At 42.0% G+C, this 22,655-nt stretch overlaps 2 protein-coding genes across 4 annotated transcripts; both read right to left on the bottom strand.

Moving 5' to 3' along the window:
- Positions 1–531: 531 nt before the first annotated feature.
- LOC108935039 (cytochrome c-type heme lyase-like) lies at positions 532–5,321 on the bottom strand. Its single transcript, XM_018753293.2, has 7 exons — positions 5,257–5,321; positions 4,672–4,827; positions 3,854–4,044; positions 3,086–3,234; positions 2,846–2,965; positions 2,500–2,586; positions 532–2,332 (listed from the first exon to the last, which is right to left on the bottom strand). Exons 2-7 carry the CDS (start codon positions 4,790–4,792, stop codon positions 2,131–2,133), a joined length of 870 nt encoding a protein of 289 aa, XP_018608809.1. The 5' UTR covers positions 4,793–4,827; positions 5,257–5,321; the 3' UTR covers positions 532–2,130.
- Positions 5,322–9,089: 3,768 nt separating this feature from the next.
- On the bottom strand, positions 9,090–22,439 carry LOC108935276 (transmembrane protein 56-B-like). Of its 3 annotated transcripts, none has more exons than XM_018753769.2 (7): positions 22,260–22,439; positions 18,676–18,846; positions 17,077–17,166; positions 16,906–16,964; positions 16,597–16,691; positions 12,406–12,479; positions 9,090–11,491 (listed from the first exon to the last, which is right to left on the bottom strand). In XM_018753769.2, exons 1-7 carry the CDS (start codon positions 22,271–22,273, stop codon positions 11,176–11,178), a joined length of 819 nt encoding a protein of 272 aa, XP_018609285.1. In that variant the 5' UTR covers positions 22,274–22,439; the 3' UTR covers positions 9,090–11,175. The 3 variants fall into 3 exon arrangements, with proteins under 3 accessions (XP_018609285.1, XP_018609286.1, XP_018609287.1); XM_018753770.2 differs by having other exon boundaries at positions 18,676–18,842; XM_018753771.2 differs by lacking the exon at positions 18,676–18,846.
- Between the last annotated feature and the right edge of the window lie 216 nt (positions 22,440–22,655).

The raw sequence follows: 22,655 nt of genomic DNA, 5'->3' as shown, positions 1-22,655 counted from the left end.
GTTTAAAACGTTTATTCAGTAACACAAGTCAGAAATTCAATAATCAGTATAAATCAACAGAAATATTATGTGCTCTTTGGAAATTTCGCAATATAATTTGTAATTTGTTCTGTCAGTATACATATGAACAGTTTTATAAAAATTTACCATAAAAATAGTTTTTTGAAATAGTACTAAAAGATGGTTTTTGTAACTTTTGACGTAAGCTGCATCTCCCTGCGAATCGACTGCCTCATCTGCTGGTTTAAAGTGTCTTTGTAGCAACACACAGCTACAACAAGAGCGACTGTGTGTGTCTGTGAAACAGCGTACAACAGGTTATGATAAAACATTAAAATCCCAATATTATCATGTGCCCTGTGACAGACTGGTACAAGGTGTATCCTGCCTGGCACACTAAGTCTGCAGGATAGGCTCTGGACCACTGCGACCCCGCTCGGGACAAGCGGTTGTTGACAATGAATGGATAAAGAATGTATCAACTGCAAAACGCAGATCTGAGCAATACACACACAAGAGCAATAGAAAATGTGCACATTTTATTTAATGTTTGTAAACAGTATTTGTATAGCAACAAAACCGTTTTCATAAATAAGTTTTCCATCAGGATTACAATTCTGAAGCAGAGGCTTAATAAACCTATGGTGAAATTTCTGACATTGTATGCTTAATTTTAAAATTCTGAATCAAAAGAATACTGACTACTTTTTATCAATCCAGTTGTTTCTGATGGACGCAAGTACGAATTCATGAGTGCACCAAGTCTTAGAAACTAATAGAGACAAAAAATATATTTTTTTTACCAGAAGTCATGTTGTTTCTAATGTCCTCTCAAAAAAGCAGAAAAATGGTGACAATGTTCACTTGTCCCACAAAATCTTCTGTTAGACTGTATCTTTGGGTTTTCCCTGTTTTTAGCCCATAAAGATACACTCCACAGAACATAAACAGTATCTGGAGTTAGTCACTCCTACCTTTATAGTGGAAAGAAAATGAGAAAATTTAAATCTGCTGCACTGACCCCAAGGTACTGATACCTCAAGAAATCCTCAGAAAATTTTTTTCCAAAACTGAAAATGTACATTACAAACATTCACATTTCAGACATTCAACATAGCACACAGTGCCATTATAAACACTAAAAAGGTACAGTGAACCAAAATGGAAAATCCCATTGATAACATATCCTTCCAGAAAGTGGTTATGAAGTATTATACAAGTAATATACACTCATGAGACTCACGGAAAAAAAAAAAAAAAAAAAAATTAATGAAAGCCTGCCATTGCAAACCAAGTGATACATTTGCATAAATCAATGGAGTTTGCCTTCAGGCTCATGAAACAGAAAATGTATTCTACTGCAATCAATAAAACTGAATGATGAATGTTAAAATTCATCTTGTTTCACCAAACTCAAATTCACCCAGCTGAATGTATTCAAGGTACATCAGAACCAGCTTAGTCAGAAAAAGTGACCAAAATCAGGGCGAACATGAACTCTGCACAGGTAAAGTCATTTTACATTATTTGGACAAAAACTTGATAGACTAGAGGTTTCCACTACTGGACAAACATGTTTGAGTATTTGCAATTCTCTGAACAAAAAAACTGCACGATAGGTTCCAAGTAAAAGAAAAGGTTAGTATTAATACAATATTTCCTATTTAATTCAGATTAATGATTTGATGAAATTTTTTAAAATGAAAGACTGCTGGTTAACATTTGCAAGTGGGCATTAACTTGTATGGAACATGTAAATTGTAATCCAAATCAGTTGACTTAACTGCTAAGGCAGCAATAATTTGCTAATCAAAGTTAACTTGTTATAACAGTTCACACACAGCACAAATGAATGTATGTATTTTTCAGAAGAGAAATTAAATGTAATGAAGGTATGGATGTTAATTAAAAACAAAACGTTCACTGATGATAAAACCTGTTTCACCTGCATCCATTGTCTGTAACAGGTGTCCCTCAAGAGCTCAGTGGTTTATTGCATACTGGTTGCACACTTCTTAGATTAGTATGCTTCTTGTGCACTGCCGGCAGCAACGTTACCTTCACTTAATACAGAGTCAAACTTTCTATTAATTTCAATTTCCCTTTATCCCCAAACTGTAAAGCATGAACTTATGAGCTCCACCTCCACCAAGCTACTTTCATGCGATCCCACACAGCTCCAAGAGAATCGAATGCAGGGCGTACATCGAGGATGGTGAACTGGTACGTGTGCTTGTCCACCTCACCTCCATCATAGTAATCAATAACATATCGCACTTCTTTCCCACAGCGGTCTACTATCCAGTCATGTCTGTCAAATGGCAACTCGTAGCTGGAAAAAAGATAAATAACATTAATGTGGACCCTCCATTTTCTACTTCACAAACAAATATACGGGTTAAAATGATTTGTATTTCTCATACCAATTTGTAGTGGTGGGACAGACATACAGACTTGGGAATGGCAACTGTACTGTGGGGTAAGCAAATCAAAGCTTACCCCATTAGACTACGAATCCTGGCCCTTGGAGAGAACTCCTTAGCTTTCCCTCCAAACCGTTTCAGAGAAGGTCCACATGGACACTCCCTTAAAAAGAAAACAAAGGAAATTTATTTTCAACAAATATAAGTAAACACTAATGCTCCAACCCTGGGAAAAATAAAATTATCTTATACTCTTTCTAATCTCTTGTTACATCAGTATTTTATCATTAACTGTTATTTATCTATACCCATAAGCCTGCAGTAATATATCAAGAACAAGTCCGAGGGCTTAAACCAACAACCTTCCAGTCCCATTTCCTGCACGACTTTTAGTTACAGAGGAAAACTGCAGTCAAACTCACTTTACATGGAGTGCTTCCCATTTCAGGATTTCTTGCCATGCCTGCTCGTTGTTTTGGTTGTGAATTTTGATGATGTTTGTCATGTCCCGTTGGGTAAGATCATCATCCTTCCAACGCCACCTGCAAATGGGATTGCTTTAATTACCATGAGACACGGTGCCTTCATCAGAACAACCTGAAGAAATAAACATAAGCTGCACTACTGCCCTTGATTTAGTCCTCATGTAATCAGTTACCCACCCCTTGCGAAGCATAGCATTCCAGAACATCTGTTCAGAAGGGTAGACCCAGTTCTTGTGTGTTCCAGCACGTGGAATTGTGGACTCCTCCCGGGTCATACCCAGAGAAAATGGCTGATCAGGAGCAGGAAGCTGGTTTGGTGGGGGCATCTGAAAGATGAAAAAACATGAAAAAAGGGACAGTCATTACCTAGCTAATGCCAGAAGTGGTGCACTTCAATAAACACCGATTTTGGACCATGTTTGCCAGTGCTCACTTTAGCAACCACACTATCATAAGTATGAATTCACTAATGTCTGCAACTGAACCTGTGTGACATACCACTAATACTGGCATTTGTGCAAGCAGAGCAATACATAATAATGTGCTTTATGGAACATTTGGAATCATATGCAGATAACTGACAAAAGTAAAAGTCACCCCCCCATTATGCAACTCTGGTGCTTATTTTTAATGTATTTTAACAAAATTTATACTAAAATAAATATACTTTCCTTTTTCTCAACCATTTAACTAAAACAGTTCCAGTCTTAAGACCTCAGAGGACAGGGCATAACCAATAATCACAGGTGCAGCTACCAGCAGGGTTTTTGGTCCCTAAACCAAACATTAACCAGGAAATTACTGTGTTAGTATCGATGTCTCACATCACCTTGATTTAAATGTCAGCTTCACTACCTGCCATAAACAAATTAAGAGGACAACATAAAGCAAATCAGAGCTTATCTTGTGCACACAGTGGAGCTGCAGTTTCTATTTTTCACACACCATGTTTGCAGGATCAATGTCACCAAGATCTTTGGGGGACCCAGAGGCAGCCCTCATAGGACACTCCACAAATTCATAAGCCCGATCTTGATGTGCAGGCCCGGCAGAGGGGGCCCCAACCACTTCAGCTGCAGCAGCAGGTACCGCCTTGTGCATGGGACACTCCGGTGGGGGGGTCCCTGAGAGGGAAGCTGAGATTCAATAAAATTAAGTGATTTCATGCATTAGAAAGATGCACCAGATATCCTTTGTAGCCACTGAGAAATCTAAATAGATGCATTCTTTCATCATCTATGAAGGGAAATTTTACAACTTCATCACAAATTTTGACTTTCGCAAGTGTTTTGCAATTAAAACAAAATTACATACACCGCTATTTGACCCTAACACCATTTAAATTTTATGATTCATTTAATGTAAAATTCACAGATTAATTCAAAGCAAAAGTACCCATAATCCAGTATGCCAAAATGAGAATGGAACTACTAGAATCTGGACTACCAAGTAAAAAAGGAAAATATGAGGAACTTGTATACGACTTAAAAACAGCATAAAAGTGATACCTGGGGACAAAAATATCGAGGCTAACAAATGAATTAAAGAAAGAAAAAAAACATGAAATAAAACTGAGTAATCTAAGGAAATATTAGGCTACATTACAGCATGCATTAGAGACGCTGATCCAAAGGGGCGTCAATAAGTTAAGACTCATTCATACAGGTGATTCAAGGCATTTTACAAACTTTAACCAGAGTGCAATTCAGTATCAAGCAATTAGCAAGTGTAACTGTCACTGACAGAGAGAAGAATACTCCTACCTCCAGGATGTGCTTTGTGAACAGCATCAGAGGAAGGCTGTTTCGCATCAAGGCTGAGATGAGGGGCTGCCATTCCCTCGGCGCTCACTGTTGCCGCAGGACTGGATGTGGTCGCACCCATCCGGACAAACTCTTTCCAGGCACAAGCTGAGAAATCTGGAATCGACCAAAACAAGCTGGAATAAGTGGCATTTCTCTCACCTGAGCTAGAGGGGAAAGGCAATGAATTACATCGTGACTGGGTCATTCTGGTGCCCTGCCTGATATGTGAGACATATTGGCACCTTTGCCTAAAGTGACTTAATGAACTTTATGATATACCTACTGATACAGCAGGATATTCTTACTGTATTAATTTAGGTAAGTATCTGGCTTGACCAGGTTGCCAACCAACCTGCAGGTACTGTACTTAAAGTCAAGAACCGAACCAAGACATTCAGCGCAAACTTGCGTGAAACTCTGTTTTATAAAGTCTTCAAACATGCCTCTGTGTTGACACTGAGACAGCAGTGACAGTCTTTTACTACTTTCACGGCGGTCTCTGTAAAATCACTGTCTAAAGTGGTCGTCCGGAGTAGCACTCACCTGGAACAGCACGTTACCTCACCGCTCCAATGTCACACGGAGAGAACCGGAAGCTCCCACAATGCACTGCGCCTGTCGCGAACCGTCTCCAGCATAGGCGGCTTTCAGTGTGCGTCATGTACACGTATCACCCGTATCGAGATTCCGTATCCGGTTGCAAAATGACGTTTAACCAGTTAAGCAAACAAAGTGTATCGTCTAAGTAGCCGTAACAGTGTTACAACGCACGCACCCGATGTTTTCTCAAGGGAACGGACCACCGCGATCCTGCTTTAGAAAATCCGTTGCTGACACAGAATCTGTACTAATTTGAATTTAAAGGATTAGACACAAAAATCTTAGAGTTTCAAGCGTGCTGTCAGAGAAAGAAAAAGTACTTTTCATTAGAACCGATCGTCTCCTACACCATAGACTCAATATGAATATCTCTACAGGTGAGGGGTGCTTGTTTACTGCGACCACTGGTAACCTCATTTGCGGTAAAACAACAGTAAATCAATTGAGCCAAGGTAATTCGTAAGTTGTCTTAGACTCGTTCTGTGCTTTAACTCTTGCTTCAAGTTGGGCTTTTGAGAGGTGCGGCTTCACCTCAGACTTACTATTATTATTATTATTTTTATTATTACTATTATTATTATTACATTATTCATTTAGCAGGCGCAGCAAAGCGACGTACATCTCAGCAAAAGTACAATTTATGCATTACATTGATTGAGAGAAGGAGACATGATAGCTGCAGACATGCAAGTCTCAAGTAAAGTAAATGTAATAATTATTATAGGTTAATAATATTATTATTATAGTTGTTGCTGATGCATTAGGACTCATTATTATTACTACAGATAAAGGCTCATGCGACTTCTGAGCCACATGCTTTGTGTCACCAAGGCTCCCGTTGAGAACTGAAACAAGGCACTTCTAAGTATGAGTGCAATGCGCTCGTTATGCAGATTTTTGGGTACTCTACTGTACTGTACTGTACTCTTGTGCACTGAAGGGTCAAAATGACTAGCAGCGGATGGGCAGCTGTCATCCCCCTCGATTCACGGCCATTCAGGTTCTCGCAGCATGTGCAAAATGTGATGCTCTTCGCTGTCCCTCCATAACTGAGTAATTTTACACATTTTTTACTGCGTGCTGTACTGGCTTTATTGCCTGTATGCCATGGCACCAAACCACGTAATTTTTACAGTCCAAATTCATGTAAAAAGGAGTTTGTGTTGCAACAGAGAGAGGCCCGTGTAAAAAAGAAAAAAAAAAGAAAAAAAACACTTGTTTTTCAATCCGGTTTTGTTAAACATTCCTGTTTTTTTTTTTTTTTTTTTTTTTCCCCCTGTATGTTCAGACTAAAAATGAGGTCCATGTAAACACAACATGTTTTTGTAAGCTTTACCACTTTATTAAATCCATGTCACACCTTTTGTTTCAGGCCAAAATTTCAAGGCACAAAGAACACAAAAAAAATCTGTTCATTTAACTAATTTATTAGTGTTTTACATTATGCTAAATATATTGCTCTAAGCAGGGAAAAATGCTTTTTTTTTTCTATTTAAAACTTAACATGAGACACTTAAGACAGTAACAAAATAAAGTAGTCCTGTTTTTTGTATAGAGAGAACATATCCCCTTTTCCCTGAAACACAGAACACTGACAAAGACATTGTATGTTTAAATGTTAATATTTACATGTAATCATGATGGCTTCTGAAAACGTTTACTTAAGAGAACATTTTAAACCTATTAAACTAACAACACAAAAGGTCAGACTGTCATCATGGTCCTGGTGACTCTTCTCAGCACAGTTTTCCTCTGCCGAATATAATTCCACTGTGCATTCGTGCAGCGAATTATTGAGGTTCCAGAATTATTCTGACTACAACGCAAATTTTAATACTCTGTACACTCCTCATCAGTTCTCGAGGGATTGCTTTGAGAGTTTCTCTGTGTGATGAAGTATATGTATAAATGTCTTATCTATAATTTCAATTCAAGAAAAAGTACATAAGAAAAAATACACAGCATTTATTTTAAAAACTATAAGATTTTTTTAAAGTATGTTTTTCTATTTACATATACATTCACTACTTAAATGTTATACAGTACTATCTTTGAATTTACTGTAGAACAACTAGACACCCTGGGAAACAAAATTAATTAAATTACAGTAATTTAGTCTTGTCAAATTGAATTTTGTGACACTGCAATAAACAGTGTTTTGCTTGTAATCGACCAACAGCATTCATTTACATGTGATAAAGCAGATAAACAACAGAATTGCATGTTGCACATTTAAAGAAAATTATGAAGCATATGTTCTTTTTATAGCGTCCCGTCCTGGGTGTGTCCCCTCCCCCTCCGGCCTTACGCCCTGTGTTGCCGGGTAGGCTCCGGTTCCCCGCGACCCTGTATGGGACAAGCGGTTCTGAAATGTGAAATGTTCTTTTTATAATGTTGTTGAATATGGCAATGAATTCAAATTGTGTGTATGTAATATTTTCCTCACCAAAGTCAGCATACAATTACACTTTCCACTTCTCCTTAACCCTCTAAATTCCTTGTTGACTGAGTTCCCAGAATAGCATGTTTACCTTTGAAGTCAAACACACACACACACACACATTTTCAGAACCGCTTGTCCCATACGGGGTCGCAGGGAACCAGAGCCCAACCCGGCAACACAGGGTGTAAGGCCAGAGGGGGAGGGGACACACCCAGGACAGGACGCCAGGCTGTCGCAAGGCACCCCAAGTGGGACTCGAACCCCAGACCCACTAGAGAGCAGGACCATGGAGTCAAGTAAGTGTCTATTAAAGTCAAACATAGGCATAGCCTATTAGACATGTACTTGCCATTCTGCCTACATACTCATCGTTCCACACACAGAAACAAGGTCACATCTACATGACACACACCTGATTCTGTCATTAGGAGGCCGAGTATGGAGGAGTCCAGCAAACAAATATTAACCCATTACCAGCACTAAATCCTGACGAAAGGACAACCTGAGCAAGGTTCCAATTTCATTATTTCTTAAAAGAATTGTATAAAAGGCACACAAAAAAGAAATGTAACACTAGATATTACATGGGTATAAATAAAGTAGCGTGACAGTAAAACTGGTGCATCGTATTCCCTGAACTGTGCGTTCTGGAGTATAGTTGAATCTGGCTCAGGGTGTGTAGAGTTTTCATTCTTCACAATTCCAAGGCCATTGTGGAGAAAAGTAATGGTAAATCCCTTCTCCACCTCCCTTGTCATGAAAACCACCCATATTTGACTTGATGGTGCTTAGCCACACCAAAATACACACACACACACATTTTCAGAACCGCTTGTCCCATACGGGGTTGCGGGGAACCGGAGCCTACCCGGTAACACAGGGCGTAGGGCCGGAAGGGGAGGGGACACACCCAGGACGTGATGCCAGTCCATCGCAAGGCACGGAATAAATATTTCAAAGTTATCTGTTAAAAAACCAATTAATTTCATTCATTAACACAGAATATATTGATTTCTTCACATTCTGTTGATTTGCTGTTTATATTGTAATGAACATATAAAACCAGCCAGATAATGAAATAAGCATTGTATTAGGTTTCAGTTAGCTGTTTGTGGACTCTAGCAGAAAGCAGCAACAAGTGGTTCTTTGCTTCTCACACCTACAGCACTATAAATACCACACACACACACACACACACACACACGCTGTCTGAACCACTTGTCCCATATAGGCTCACGGGGAGCCAGACCCTAACCCAGCAACACAGGGAACAAGGCCGGAGGGCGAGGGGACACACCCAGGACGGGACACCAGTCTGTCGCAAGGCATCCCAAGCGGGACTTGAAGCCCAGACCCACCAGAGAGCAGGACCCGGCCCAACCCACTGCGCCCTCCCACTATGAATACAAATCTTTCGATCCTGTACTCTACCTCCTTTTATTTTGCACAGTGCATACTGTCTATCTCTGCTAAAAAGAATACAGTTGGTCCTTTTCTTACAAAATTAACTGAGGCCGAGCTGGTTGATTACTCAAAAAGTTTGTAAGTCAAATGAGACCCAGAGTGAGGGAATCCTCACCAGTTCTCTATGCAGGTACCTATGTAATGTGCACCAGTAAAAATGGTGGTGTTGAACGTAGGCTACTGACTTTACCCCAAGAATCGCGTCTGCATGTCTTCACCTGTTAGGAAATGCACTTTTGTTTTACTGAGTTGTACATCACTTCAGAAAAAAGCAGCTGCTAAATTAATAAATGTAAGTGAATGAATGTATATGTCTGCAACCCAAACAGCACTGCAGGGTGGGAGGAAACTGCAGGGTTTTTTTGGCATATGAACTGTATGTCTGTCTCCCATGGAGGAGATCACAGAGACCAAGACAGTAGACAGCCTTTCCCTCTGGTGAGCCAAAATACCTCATTCACGTGCCTGAGCATTTTGAGTTCCCTGGTAGTATATTTATAATAGGAGTATTTACAATGCAGTATCAACAAGAAAGCCTCATAAAGAACTCTGCCAGCGCTAGACCACAGTATTACCCCATACATCACAAAAAAGTCAATAATACCTAACTCAAATGCGGTAGGCTCCGGCTCACCGCGACCCCGCTCGGGACAAGCGGTTGTAGACATTGGTTGGTTGGTATAATAAACAAAGAACAATGCAAGATGCACCTTATGCACAACAACTGTGCGTCAACTTGCAGTCAGCAGTATTACGCGGAGGTGCAGGATGACGAGAGGCGGCAGTTCGCTGACGGACGCTAAACTGGTAGGTAGGTAAACTGGTCACCTACAGCTTGTTCGTCTCCTGTGAGCCTCCCTTCCTCCTCGTTTTTGAAAAACTCAAGGTAGCACTTACAATATGCACATGATATCTTTAGGTGCATCGCTGGGTGACACTTTGGTATACAATTTGGATTGGTATGCTATCTCTCTTTTATGCAAACATAAATACTAAATACTTCTCAAAGTTCCTCAGTGAAAAGTCTGTCACTCAGAAGTTTCCAAGTCAGAGGCCAACTGTACACCCAGCAGCTCATGTTCTCACTGGTCAAATCCAAAAGCAGCTTGTTCAGAGTTGTGGTATCTATGCATTTCGAGCTAAAGGACTACTTAAAAGTGTGTACGTATCAGTTTAGCTCACTTTTAAACAAATCGCTGAATTTCAGATTGCTGCGTGAGGCAAATATTCCTCACGACATCTTTACATTTAGTGCAAGGACATTGTAAACTCTACCTTGTACATTCTGAGCACATACTGATCATCATGAAAAGTACAAACAATGTGTCGTTATAGAGTGATGAGATTAGTTATCCTCTTTTACCAAGCAGCTTTCATTTTGGTTCCTGAATAATGATTTCTGTGTTTTTGGAGTTAGAAACATGTGAGTTACCAAGGCCTGCTGGCCCTCCGGTGTAATCAAAGCTGTAATCAGGCAGTCCAGCACACTCTAACCAGTGAATACACCATAATACTCCATGCTTTACACCAAGTAAGTGCACTTTTTATCACTTTCATGTAAAAAAAAAAAGAAAAAAAAAAACACAAAAAGGAATTAAAACAAGTCAATTCACCATAAAATCTAGAATAAAAATGTCAGGAAGTTTAAAGAAATCACTCCATATATGAAACATCCTCAGCTTGTCCGTACCTACAGTACCACCTGATTTTTTTCCACCCTTTCCGAAAAGGGTTTTGCCCTGTGCAACAAAATGGGCTCTTATTCACAGTAACAGATCACGGGTAAAAATCTTCAGGTCTTTCTGTGTCTAGCTGCACACAGAATTCCAGAATGTTAAACACTCCTTGAAATACAGCATCAGATGCTTTCAGCTAGTCATTTTATGAGCAATGCAATAGTGATCTGAGGAGAAAGTGACCCACCCATTCACATCCGCCACAGAGGAGCTGCAGGTTTATTTCACCTTGCCATTCACCTGCCTTTCTAGCTTCTGTCCTCTGCCAGAAAACAGGACCTTGTAGCACCCTTGAGCAATCTTGAGCATCCACATGACATTCATGACGTCCAGACAGAAACTGGAAAAGATCCAAGCAGAGCGGCCACCCCACGAGAGCCTGTAGAAGGCCTCAGTCCCGTAGACAGAGTACATGCAGCTGTAGTATAGTGGGATGACTGCTACCCGCACCAGGAAGAACGCAATCGCCATCAACACGCCATTGGTGATGTTCACCTTGGAGGACTTGGGGTAGCCAAGTGCTTCGAAGAACCAGCTGGAAAAGAGAGAACCACACCACCAACACAAAATGATGTCTCAAGATGAGATCTGACAAGATGCAAGTTAGATAGCAGATGAACTGTTTAACTGAATATGCAATTTGATTCTCCAGCTCCATATGATACATTATGGATTTTGCCTTAAAAGAGAAATTTAGTAGAGTTGCACCTTGCAGTTATTTCACTTACATGGTGACGACTTTTTCTTTAGAAGAAAAATGCAAAGAAAAGTACCTCCGTGTATAAATAAGACTTGTAAACACACGAAATGCCAGCTGACCTAGCTAATGACCTTAGATCAACCTTCCCCCAGGTGTCCACCAGATACCCCTCAACATCTCAGGGACAGAAGGAATTAAAGAGTAAGTTGTCACTATCACATACATAATTCTACAGTTTATGTTTTAAATCCAGTTTCTTATTTATTTTTATGAAAAATAACTAGTAGTTGCTCACAATTATTTTATTATATGCTCTGTTATTGTGTTGTATAACAGTTCTTTTTTTGATAACATTCTGTAAAGTTTACAGTAAGAAGTAAAGTAATTATACATGATTTTTGCTTTACAAGATTTCAGGATCTCAGTCTCAGTGAAAGTTGCCACTCCACTGTACATGGACATCTTACATGAATCTAAACTGTAACTTAGTGTACTTATATACATTTGTACATTCCCTCCCAGTTGTATTGTGCTATACATTTGCACTAATTCAATTATGCATTTGGCTGACCCTGTTCTAAATAGCGATGTACAACTCAGGGTATAGAAAACTGCGTTCAACAACTGACAAAGAGCTTGAGGTACGGACACATGATTATTAAAGCGCAGCTTGTTTGTTTGATGCCATAACTGCAGGATGGCACCTTTCATGGGCAAATTGAGAGTGGTGAGCAATCCGCCGTACCTACCGCTGGTTCACAGAGGGGGTGGACAACTCCGCAAGCAGACGTAAGTTGGCAAAGTAAGGCAATATGCCCTGACTCTAAAAGAACAAGAAACAGAGTATGAAGAGAAGATGAAGCAGGATGGGAAATGTGGGGGAGGTGGAAATAAGGAAGCCTTCAGTCGCGGTGTCCAAATGGATTCCACCTACATGCAAATCATTTAAACATACAGATGCTCCTCAACTTACGATGGTTCGACTTACAATTTTTCGACTTAACGATGGCGAGCTGGCGATAGAGATTCAGTGGAAACCGTGCGTCAAATTTTGAATTTTGATTTTTTTTTCCGGGCAAGCGATATGCGGTGCGATGCGATGTGATTCTCGCAATGCTGGGCAGTGGCAGCGATCCTCATCTCCCAGTCTGTTACGCGGAGGTGTGTATTAGGTGTATTAAATGCATTTTTGACTTACAATATTTTCGACTTACGATGGGTTTATTGGAACGTAACCCTCCCCCTCCGGCCTTACGCCCTGTGTTACCGGGTAGGCTCCGGTTCCCCGTGACCCCGTAAGGGACAAGCGGTTCTGAAAATGTGTGTGTGTGTGTGTGTGTGTGTGTAACCCCATTATAAGTCAAGGACCACCTGTACTCTGCAAATTCACTGTTGTCTGTTGCAAATATGATGTCCTTACCATGGCTGCAGGCAAGTAAAAAGGTCATTTGTGCCCTTTATTAAAGGAACAAGTGTTTGAACTGGAATCTGAAAATAAATTGACTTTGTACAGCTGTTTTTGGTTGCCAGTAACGTTACTGGCATATTACTGCTATTTAAGCATTGCTTCTTTAAAATAAATAGAAATATTTATATTTTCTTTTTCTAAACTTGACACACTGGCTCATCATGTTGTAAACATTCAAGTGACAAATTTTCAAAGAGACAAAAATCTGAAATGTGCATCTTTGCAGTTAGTCTTTTTGTTACATGCATCTTGTTTTGGCCGTTTCATTCATCTGTTTAGTTCTTTAGAAATTGCAAGATTAGCAAGACTTATTTTTTCAGACTGTTCCAAGTGTTTCTACTGACTGGAACTTTTTTTGTATCTAACCTACTATTGGCACCATTGAACAAACACGGTGTTTGTTTACCAATTTTCAGCATACGTGTACCATGTAATTTAACAAATAAAGCACTGTGCTCCATTTCACACAAAATAATCACAGCATATTTTCGTTTAAGGGATAGATAGTAAGTATAAATGTAATATATTATAACCAGTATTCAGAACTCTTTGTTTTATTGTAATATATATGTAATATTGTGCATTATCATAAAATAAGAATTTTTTATAACTTCATTCCTTACAGTACCAAAAATTCTACTCTCATTTCCCCCTTATCTAAAGCAAGTATTTTCTAGGGCAAAGAATTATGACCCCACTTACCTCCAGTACTGAATCAGCACAATCTGACATGTATGTTATTTACTGAAACTGAGACACAAGCAAAACACACAGGTCTTATTGAAACTGTACAAGTCAGCTTTGTCAGCATTGCATACTGATACCTCTACATACTGGTAAGTCCGTACTGTGCCTGGGCATTCGGTTTGCTCATTGAACCTCAACAGCACTAACAGGCAAGACAGGAAAGGGGTAAGGCTGGACCACTTGGATCAGGTGTGTGCACCCTTTGTCCCGGTGTTGGGTGAACGTCCTGATTTTCATTCAGTAAATCATTTTACATTGTGTGTGGAATGCTGGGATCAGACAGATGGGCAGGACAGAAATCACCAGAAAAGTTGAAGAGCAACAGCTATTTAAAGGAAAGTTGAAAAGCAGCAATAGATGCACAGAGAATGCATTTTTACATGCAGCATGAAGTTAATAACACGTATCTGGACACAAAGCACTATTGCTACAGGTGGTGACAGAGGTGATATTATTGCTCATTGCCTCTACTGAAATGAGTGTAGGTTGCGGTCAGGGAAGCGTTTCCGCTCCCTAAAGGCCAATACAGAGAGGATGAAGAGGAGCTTCTTCCCTCAGGCTGTTTGGGCCCTCAACCAATACAACACCTAGGACTAAATACCAGTCACCTCCAGGAACCACTCCACCTCTGCTATTCCATGTCATATACAAACTCAAACTGAACTACCTGCGCGATCTTGCACATTACATTGCACTGTTGCACACCATATTGCACTACATCTTATGCCGCACAAATTTTTATAATTACATATTTATATATTTTGGTCTTACATATGCATAAATAGGGGGTGCGGTGGCGCAGTGGGTTGGACCACAGTCCTGCTCTCCGGTGGGTCTGGGGTTCGAGTCCCGCTTGGGGTGCCTTGCGATGGACTGGCATCCCATCCTGGGTGTGTCCCCTCCCCCTCTGGCCTTACGCCCTGTGTTGCCGGGTAGGCTCCGGTTCCCCTGCGACCCCGTATGGGACAAGCGGTTCTGAAAATGTGTGTGTGTGTATGCATAAATAGATTGTATATATTTTTTCTTTAGATTTTAGTACCTGTTATTTGTCTTTCTAGATTGTTATGTCAGACAGCTGTATAAAGCATTTCACTCCACGTCGTACTGTGTATGGTTGTGTATGTGACAAATAAAAATTTGAATCTGAATTTGAATTGCAAAAGACTGAAAAAACGTGAGTCACAGGATGGGAGAAACAATAACTACAATTGAATTAATATGTAAATAGTAGATATAGGTCAGGGACTCTGACTTTTGTAACCACACACACTTTCTGAACCACTTGTCCCATATGGGGTCACAGGAAACCGGAGCCTAACCCAGCAGCTCAGGGCATAGGGGGAGGGGACACACCCAAGACAGGACACTAGTCCGTTGCAAAGCACCCCAAGCGGGACTCGAACCCCTGACCCACCCGGGAGCAGGACCTGGTCTAACCCACTGTGCCACCGCACCCCTCCTTTTGTAACCACTTGATAGTATATTAAACCATATATTATGTATAGATTATATAGCCATTTAGTATATTAAACCACGTCAATTCATTTGGTTATTATGAATTAATTTGAATTGATTTCTTTGATCTTTCCTGCTGTTTTGTGTTTTTTTTTTGCACAAAAGGTTCAATGAATATGCTGATGTATGGATGAGTAACTCATTGTAAGCAGTGTTATCTAGCAGTGTAAGTCACCTTCGGTGAATAAAATATGAATTGATAACAATATGCAGTGTTTATTGGAAGTTGCTTTGGAGAAAAACATCTGCTAAATGAAGCAATTTAACGTAAACATAAATGTACATTAATATTGACTATCATATACAGTATATGTACGTCTTGTTTGTGGGTTTGGTCGGTGCCCGCTGTGTGGTGGGTCTGGGGTTCGAGCCCTGCTTGGGGTGCCTTGCGATGGACTGGTCCCGTCCTGGATTTGTCCCCTCCCCCTTCAGCCTTGTGCCCTGTGTTGCCAGCTAAGGCTCTGGCTTGCCGCGACCCCACTCGGGACCAGCAGTTGTTGACGTTGTTTGTGAGCATTTGTTAAGTGTGTGGTATGTAATGGCTAGATAGAGTTGAACGAGTGCAAGCAGACAGCCATACAGATTTATAGAGTATTAACTGTTCAAGTAGATGTGCCCATTTTAATGGGAACTAGTGACATTTTTCTATAAATGGGTGTCAATATTTTTGGGGGCTCAAGAATGTATAACAATTTTTACAACTGACATTAAGAGTAATTACTCTTCAGTTTATGAGAGTTCAACAGTTTTTTTCAGAAATGAATTATCTTTGTAAGGTGTAGGCAGACTATAATCACTGCGTCTTTTTTGCTGTAGTTATTCAGCAGCATGTACAGCTAACGGTATCCACTGGCAAGCTGTGTAGAACTGCTGCTTTTGGACCCAGAGGTTGCTGGTTTGAATCTCATCTCTAGCTGTAGTACCCTTGAGTATGATGTTTACCCAAAATCGTTCCTATAAATCTACCCAGCTGTACAAACGGGTAAATAGCTGTAGGTAGATTAACACTGTCAGCTGCTTTGGAGAAAAGAGACAGCTAAATGAAAAAATGTATCATGCACACTGTTTTGCTCCTTTCCTCTTAAACTGAGGTTATCACCATCTGGTTCCGCCCTCCAAGGGACTGTACAATGCCACACGACCACTCACCCCCAGACACCTTTTTCCTGTCTTGCCTGCGTGTTTTGCTATTGAGCAATATGGAACTCACCAGTACATAGTAGTAAGCATACAACACCGCGATGTGATGAGCTATGAAACACTTGTCCCCTATAGCCTTCCAGTAGTAAATTATGAGCAGCAGATCTGCAAAGAGAAGAAGAAACAATGACAAATATCGAAAGACAGAGGAGATTGGACTATATAAAACACTACTTCAATCTACAGGAACGTGGTTCGTTCTTTGTGGAAATCTTGTAAGACCTTAGTATATTTTACATTCAGAAAAGTATTTAGACTGCTGGACAGGAGTGCAGAGTTCGTATCAGTAAGTATGAACAAGGGTGTATTACCCTGTTACCTGAAATGAGGTAGCCTGTAGTTATGCTCACAGTAAATTTCACCAGTGTGGGGTCACCCCTGACAGCAAAAACCAGCAAAAATACCGTGAGAATACAAGGAAATTACCATTGTCCTAAATCTCACAAAAATGTGCAACATGCACTGCATTTCTGAGATGGTAAAAGCTTACCAGACAGGGTTTTCACTGATGGCATCATCAAAGAATAAAATATAAAGACAAAGATGTCCCACCACCACTGCATGTAATGTGGACACGGCCCTGAAACAGGAAAAAAAATCACCAAGACTGAGAAATAACACACACACACATTTTCAGAACCGCTAGTCCCATACGGGGTCACGGGGAACCGGAGCCTACCCGGTAACACAGGGCGGAAGGCCGGAGGGGGAGGGGACACACCCAGGACGGGACGCCAGTCCGTCGCAAGGCACCCCAAGCGGGACTCGAACCCCAGACCCACTGGAGAGCAGGACTGTGATCCAACCCACTGCACCACCGCACCCCCTACCTGAGAAATAACTCATACCTATAATCACATGGGTTGTCTTTGAAACAGATATGACCTGAATAAATTAACACATTTTTCCAGAGTAAAAAAAGGTAGCGATCTTGTGAACTTTCTTCATCTCATTAACATCCATGAGCCAAATTATCAAAATGTCTCCATCCGGAGTGTACCGTTCTGACACCCTGTGCTTCTGTGATAAAATCTGGACCATCGCTATGCTGCACTGGATAAGTATCTACTGATAATGACTGGTGGGGGCGCGCGGTGGCGCAGTGGGTTGGACCGGGTCCTGCTCTCCCTTGGGTCTGGGGTTTGAGTCGCGGTTGGGGTGCCTTGTGACAGACTGGCGTCCTGTCCTGGGTATGTCCCCTCCCGCTCCAGCCTTACACTCTGTGTTGCCAGGTTAGGCTCCGGCTCCCCGCGACCCCGTATGGGACAAGCGGTTCAGGAAATGTGTGTGATAATAACTGAGTGAATGAAAATATTAAAATACAAGTTAGAATTTTTTTTTTTGAAATATGGGGCAGCAAGGGGTGCCTTGCGACAGACTGACGTGCCGTCCTGGGTGTGTCCCATCGCCCTTCAGCCCTGCACCCTGTGTTGTCGGGTTAGGCTCTGGCTCGCCACGGCCCTGCTCGGGACAAGCGGTTGTAGACATTGTGTGTGTGTGTGTGTGTGTGTGTGTGTGTGTGTGTGTGTAGGTGACATTTTCTGTTCAGAACCCGATTATTTTGTCTATAAAAATAATGGTAGTTTAATCGGCTGACGACAGGAATTTATCTAAAATGGGGTGACTTACCAACCAACCAATGTCAACAACTGCTTACATTTACATTTTTCTATTTATTCTTTCAGCAGATGCTTTTCTCCAAAGCGACGTACATCTCAGAGAAATACAATTTGTGCATTACATTAGGAGAAAGAGAGACATAGTTGCAGACATGTGACTCTTAAGTAAACTTAGTTTGTTTCTTTGTACTTTATGCACCGCTGTTCATCGCATGAGTAGATGCATAAGACTCAGGATAGACTAATCCTGATCACCACGACGAACTGCAGCGACGGGCCTCCAACGCAAAATATAATGCACACGCGCTTGTCCCGAGCGGAGCCTAACCGACAAAACAGAGCACAAGGATGAAGGGTGCACACCCAGGACAGGACGGCAGTCCATCGCAAGGCACCTCCAGCAGGGCTCAAACCCACCGCGCCGCCATGTCCCCGTGGGGTGACTTCCCAGAACAAATTAAATCCAGTACCTGGAGTTCCATTCTATCTTCTGCTTGTGACTGAGTTGCATAAACCCAGAGGTGATGTGAGATGACACCCAGGGGCTGACGCTGTGGAAAAGCCACTGGAAGAAGAACACGCTAGCCATGGAAACTGTAAAAATCAGCTGGCTGAAGGTGTCCATGGCAATTGCACCCTGTCTGGGAAAAAAATGTGTGTTACAACAGTGCCACTATGACAACAGTCATAAGTATGTATAATAAAGTTGAACGGAACTGAAAAAGTATATGATACTTAGCCTTACGTCACCAGAGAGGTGCAGGTGTCTGTTAATCTGCCTCTGCACAATATGTTCTGCCATTTTGCTTGGTCTCCAGCACTTGCTGTTATAAAGCATACTAAACCGGTACTAAAACTGGCTCTCGGAGTGACACCGTATTCATATTCCATTATGTATATCTGTGCCCACCCACGCCGTTTACAACAGTCAAAGTCCACAGTTAAGGGGACACACAGATTCAGTGTTAACAATACCGTGCTCCTTTTGCAGCGGAAGTGGCATGACAATATTTATGTTCCGTTCAACAGTGCACATACAAAAACTTCCACAGACTTTTTATATAGTAGAGATATCGGCTTTACATAGTGCTACTTTACTTGAAGTTCCATGCATTGCAGAAACATGCAACGGGTCATTCGGTTCAAGAAACAGGCAGCACCATATGGGGGGCTAAATATATATATATATGCAACTACGAGCCATGTACAAAAATAACTCAAGTGACATGCCCTTGATACGTATTTGAGAGGCTAAAGCAACACATAGACACACGTTGTCTGAAACCACCTATCCTGAGCAGGGTCGCGGTGAGCCGGAGCCTAACCCATCAACACAGGGCGTAAGGCTGGAGGGGGAGGGGACACACCCAGGATGGGACGCCAGTCCATCGAAAGGCACTCCAAGCAGGACTCGAACTCCAGACCTGCCAGTGAGCAGGACCCAGCCAAACCCGCAGCACCACCGCGCCCCCCTTTTCACTATATGAGTAAGAAAGTATTTCAAAGCCCTTAGCAGTGTGTACGTATGACATGGCCGAAAAACATGCTGGTGAAACAGATAGTGTTGCCATGGTAAGAACACATAAAAACGCCTGTCAAAACTAAAACCTAACGCACCACTGCACGTCCCTTTGGAGGAAAGTGGCAGCTAAATAAGAATAACAAAGTAGCCAGGCAAGTAAATAAACTGGGAGGAAAAGGACAAATAACCAATGTCAACACCCGCTTGTTCTGAGCGGAGTCGCGACAAGCCGAAGTCTAACTCAACAACACAGGGTGTAAGTCCGGGGGGGGGGGAACACACCCAGGATGGCATACCAGTCCATCACAAGGCACCCTAAGCAGGACTCGAACCCCAGACCCACCACCCAGCGTCCACTGGCCAAACCCACCACGCCCTCGCACCCCCCTCAGAAAAAACAAAACACTACAGGCCAAAATGTAGGCTTCTATCTCTCCTTCACAATCACACTGTCCCAGTGCCCCAGTGCCCCAGTCCCTCGTCACATTGCTCACACGGCGCATTCCAACTGCAGGCGCAACACTGCAATTGCTTCCAAATCCGACGACTCCACATTTACAGGTAAATAACAAAGAGTGTTTGGGGACAAACTGTTACTAGGCTGGCCTCCATCACCTCCAGCACAGTTTCATGAGTTCGTAAGAGTTGTGGGGGAATGACCACACTGTTGTTGAGTGTGTTTGCAGAGCTTTGGCCAGGTGTGTGTGTGTGTCTGTGTGTGTGTGTGTGTGTGCTCTGTGAGCACAGGTGCTGAATAATGCCTTGGCCCAATAAAACTCATGTTCCTACAGTTCCTACTGTCTCCCGAGCTCCTGTTCTGTGACCCCAACCAAGAGCACAGTCGAAGCGAGTCGTCACAGTGTGTTACTAAGGAAAAAGAACATAAGTAAACTGAGACTCACGCAACAATGCCAAAATTTCAGTGTAGAAATTAATGCATTAGTAATACTATCTGGGAAATAACATATTTAAAAGAGAAACTAATCTGGGTGTGTTGCTGGCGGCATTGTTGAATGACAGAATTCCCAAAAAAGATTCTGATCTTTGAGCCCAATCCTTGGGTCGTGTTTGAAAGAGGCTTTATTTTTGGTGTTCTGGACCATTACATTTCTTTTTAAGATAAGTATAAAATGTAGATTATCATCTAAAACTGTGTTAAACTTTTTAACAGATTTAATTCCTCATCATTATCACATGGTCTACTTATTTTTGGAATTTATGGTTTATAGACCTCATTTACTTTAAATTACACCACTTGTGTGTGAACTCCCAAATACAGAATTTGACACTCTTTGCTCTTTTTTATCTTCTATTAGCCCACTCTACTTTTATTATCTGTGTCTTGTCACTGTCATTCTGTCTGTGCTGTGGAAGTCCCTGTCACCAAGACAAATTCCTTGTATGTGTGAACATATTTGGCAATACAGCTCATTCATTCATCCATCCATCCATCCATCCATCCATCCATCCATCCATCCATTTATTCATTCATCACAGTCTCACCCACTCATTTCTTATACCTGGTCAGATCTGACTGGACACACCCCAAATTTACACACACACACACACACACACACACACACACACACACACACTTTCGGAACCGCTTGTCCCATACGGGGTCGTGGGGAACCAGAGCCTACCCAGTAACACAGGGCGTAAGGCCAGAGGGGGAGGGGACACACCCAGGACGGGACGCCAGTCCGCCGCAAGGCACCCCAAGCGGGACTTGAACCCCAGACCCACCGGAGAGCAGGACTGTGGTCCAACCCACTGCGCCACACGCCCCCCTATTTATTAATAGTAAATTATCAAATTATTGTCAAATTTTTGATAGTAATAGTTGTGGTGAGTTTATGGAAGACAGTGAGTGACTGTGGCTACTGAACAACATGTGGAGGAAGAACAAGCCCTGAAAGGGAGTGAATCACTGTAACTAAACTGTGTAACACTCTGTGTGTATGTAGTTAGTAAATGTATTCGTCCTCGCGCACAGACAACAGTTACTAAAGGTAACTCGTGCCGTGGTGGGGAAATAAAATTATTAAACAGAAAGAAATACTGACGCGTGCTTCTGGTTCAGTTTAGCTACCGTTATCGTGTGAGAATCCGTGTGTGTGTGTGTGTGTCGAACTTTAGTTTAGGCACGAAAACAGAGGACTGGATTCGACTTATTAAAGACAGACTTGACGCAGCTAAGCGTGAATAAGAGAGGGACACCAGTTCTCGCGCAGCGACTAAGAAAGGAAATTATTGCGCGGAATAACTTCCATTTATAGCTATGGGTAGAAGTTCAGGGTCTGTATGGGTCTACATATTAATATATATATATATATATATATACATCTGAGTGCGCTGTTACCGCGGTAAGGCCCTTTCACTGGTCTACTTTGACTGTGACGTTATGAAACACGAAGAGACGCGGGAGGAAGCGCGAGCGACGGGATGCAGCGACTGACTCGCGCTCGCCCGCCACATCGCCGAGATACAGCCGTGTATGACACACACACACACACACACACACACACTTACCTCCTGTTCCTCATTCAAAAGACAAAAACAGACAAAGCCGAAAAGTCAGCCAAAGGCCGGGCAGGTGTCGCGTGCGCGTCTCTCGCCTAAGAAGAGTAAAAACACACATCTTCCTGGGCAGCGCGAGTCGCGAGGCGTTGCCGCAACGACGTGTTCTCTCACGTTCTGTTCTCCCCAACCCGGTCGTGTGCATCGCGGGATATGACACGGCATGTGACCGCCTCTTAGTGTGTGTATGAGTGTGTGTGAGGTGTGAGTTTCCCTGCCAGCGATGCGATGGGAGAGGTTACTGTTGCTGGAGGGAGAGATGATTTCTCCAAGATCGAGTTACAGCAACACTCAAAGGGCTATTCTCTCTCACACACACAGACACACACGAACAGAAGCACAAAAGTA

Source organism: Scleropages formosus, chromosome 3 (genome assembly GCF_900964775.1).
Source record: "Scleropages formosus chromosome 3, fSclFor1.1, whole genome shotgun sequence".
Classification (NCBI taxonomy): Eukaryota; Metazoa; Chordata; class Actinopteri; order Osteoglossiformes; family Osteoglossidae; genus Scleropages; species Scleropages formosus.
This window is presented reverse-complemented; position numbering and strand designations above follow the sequence as displayed.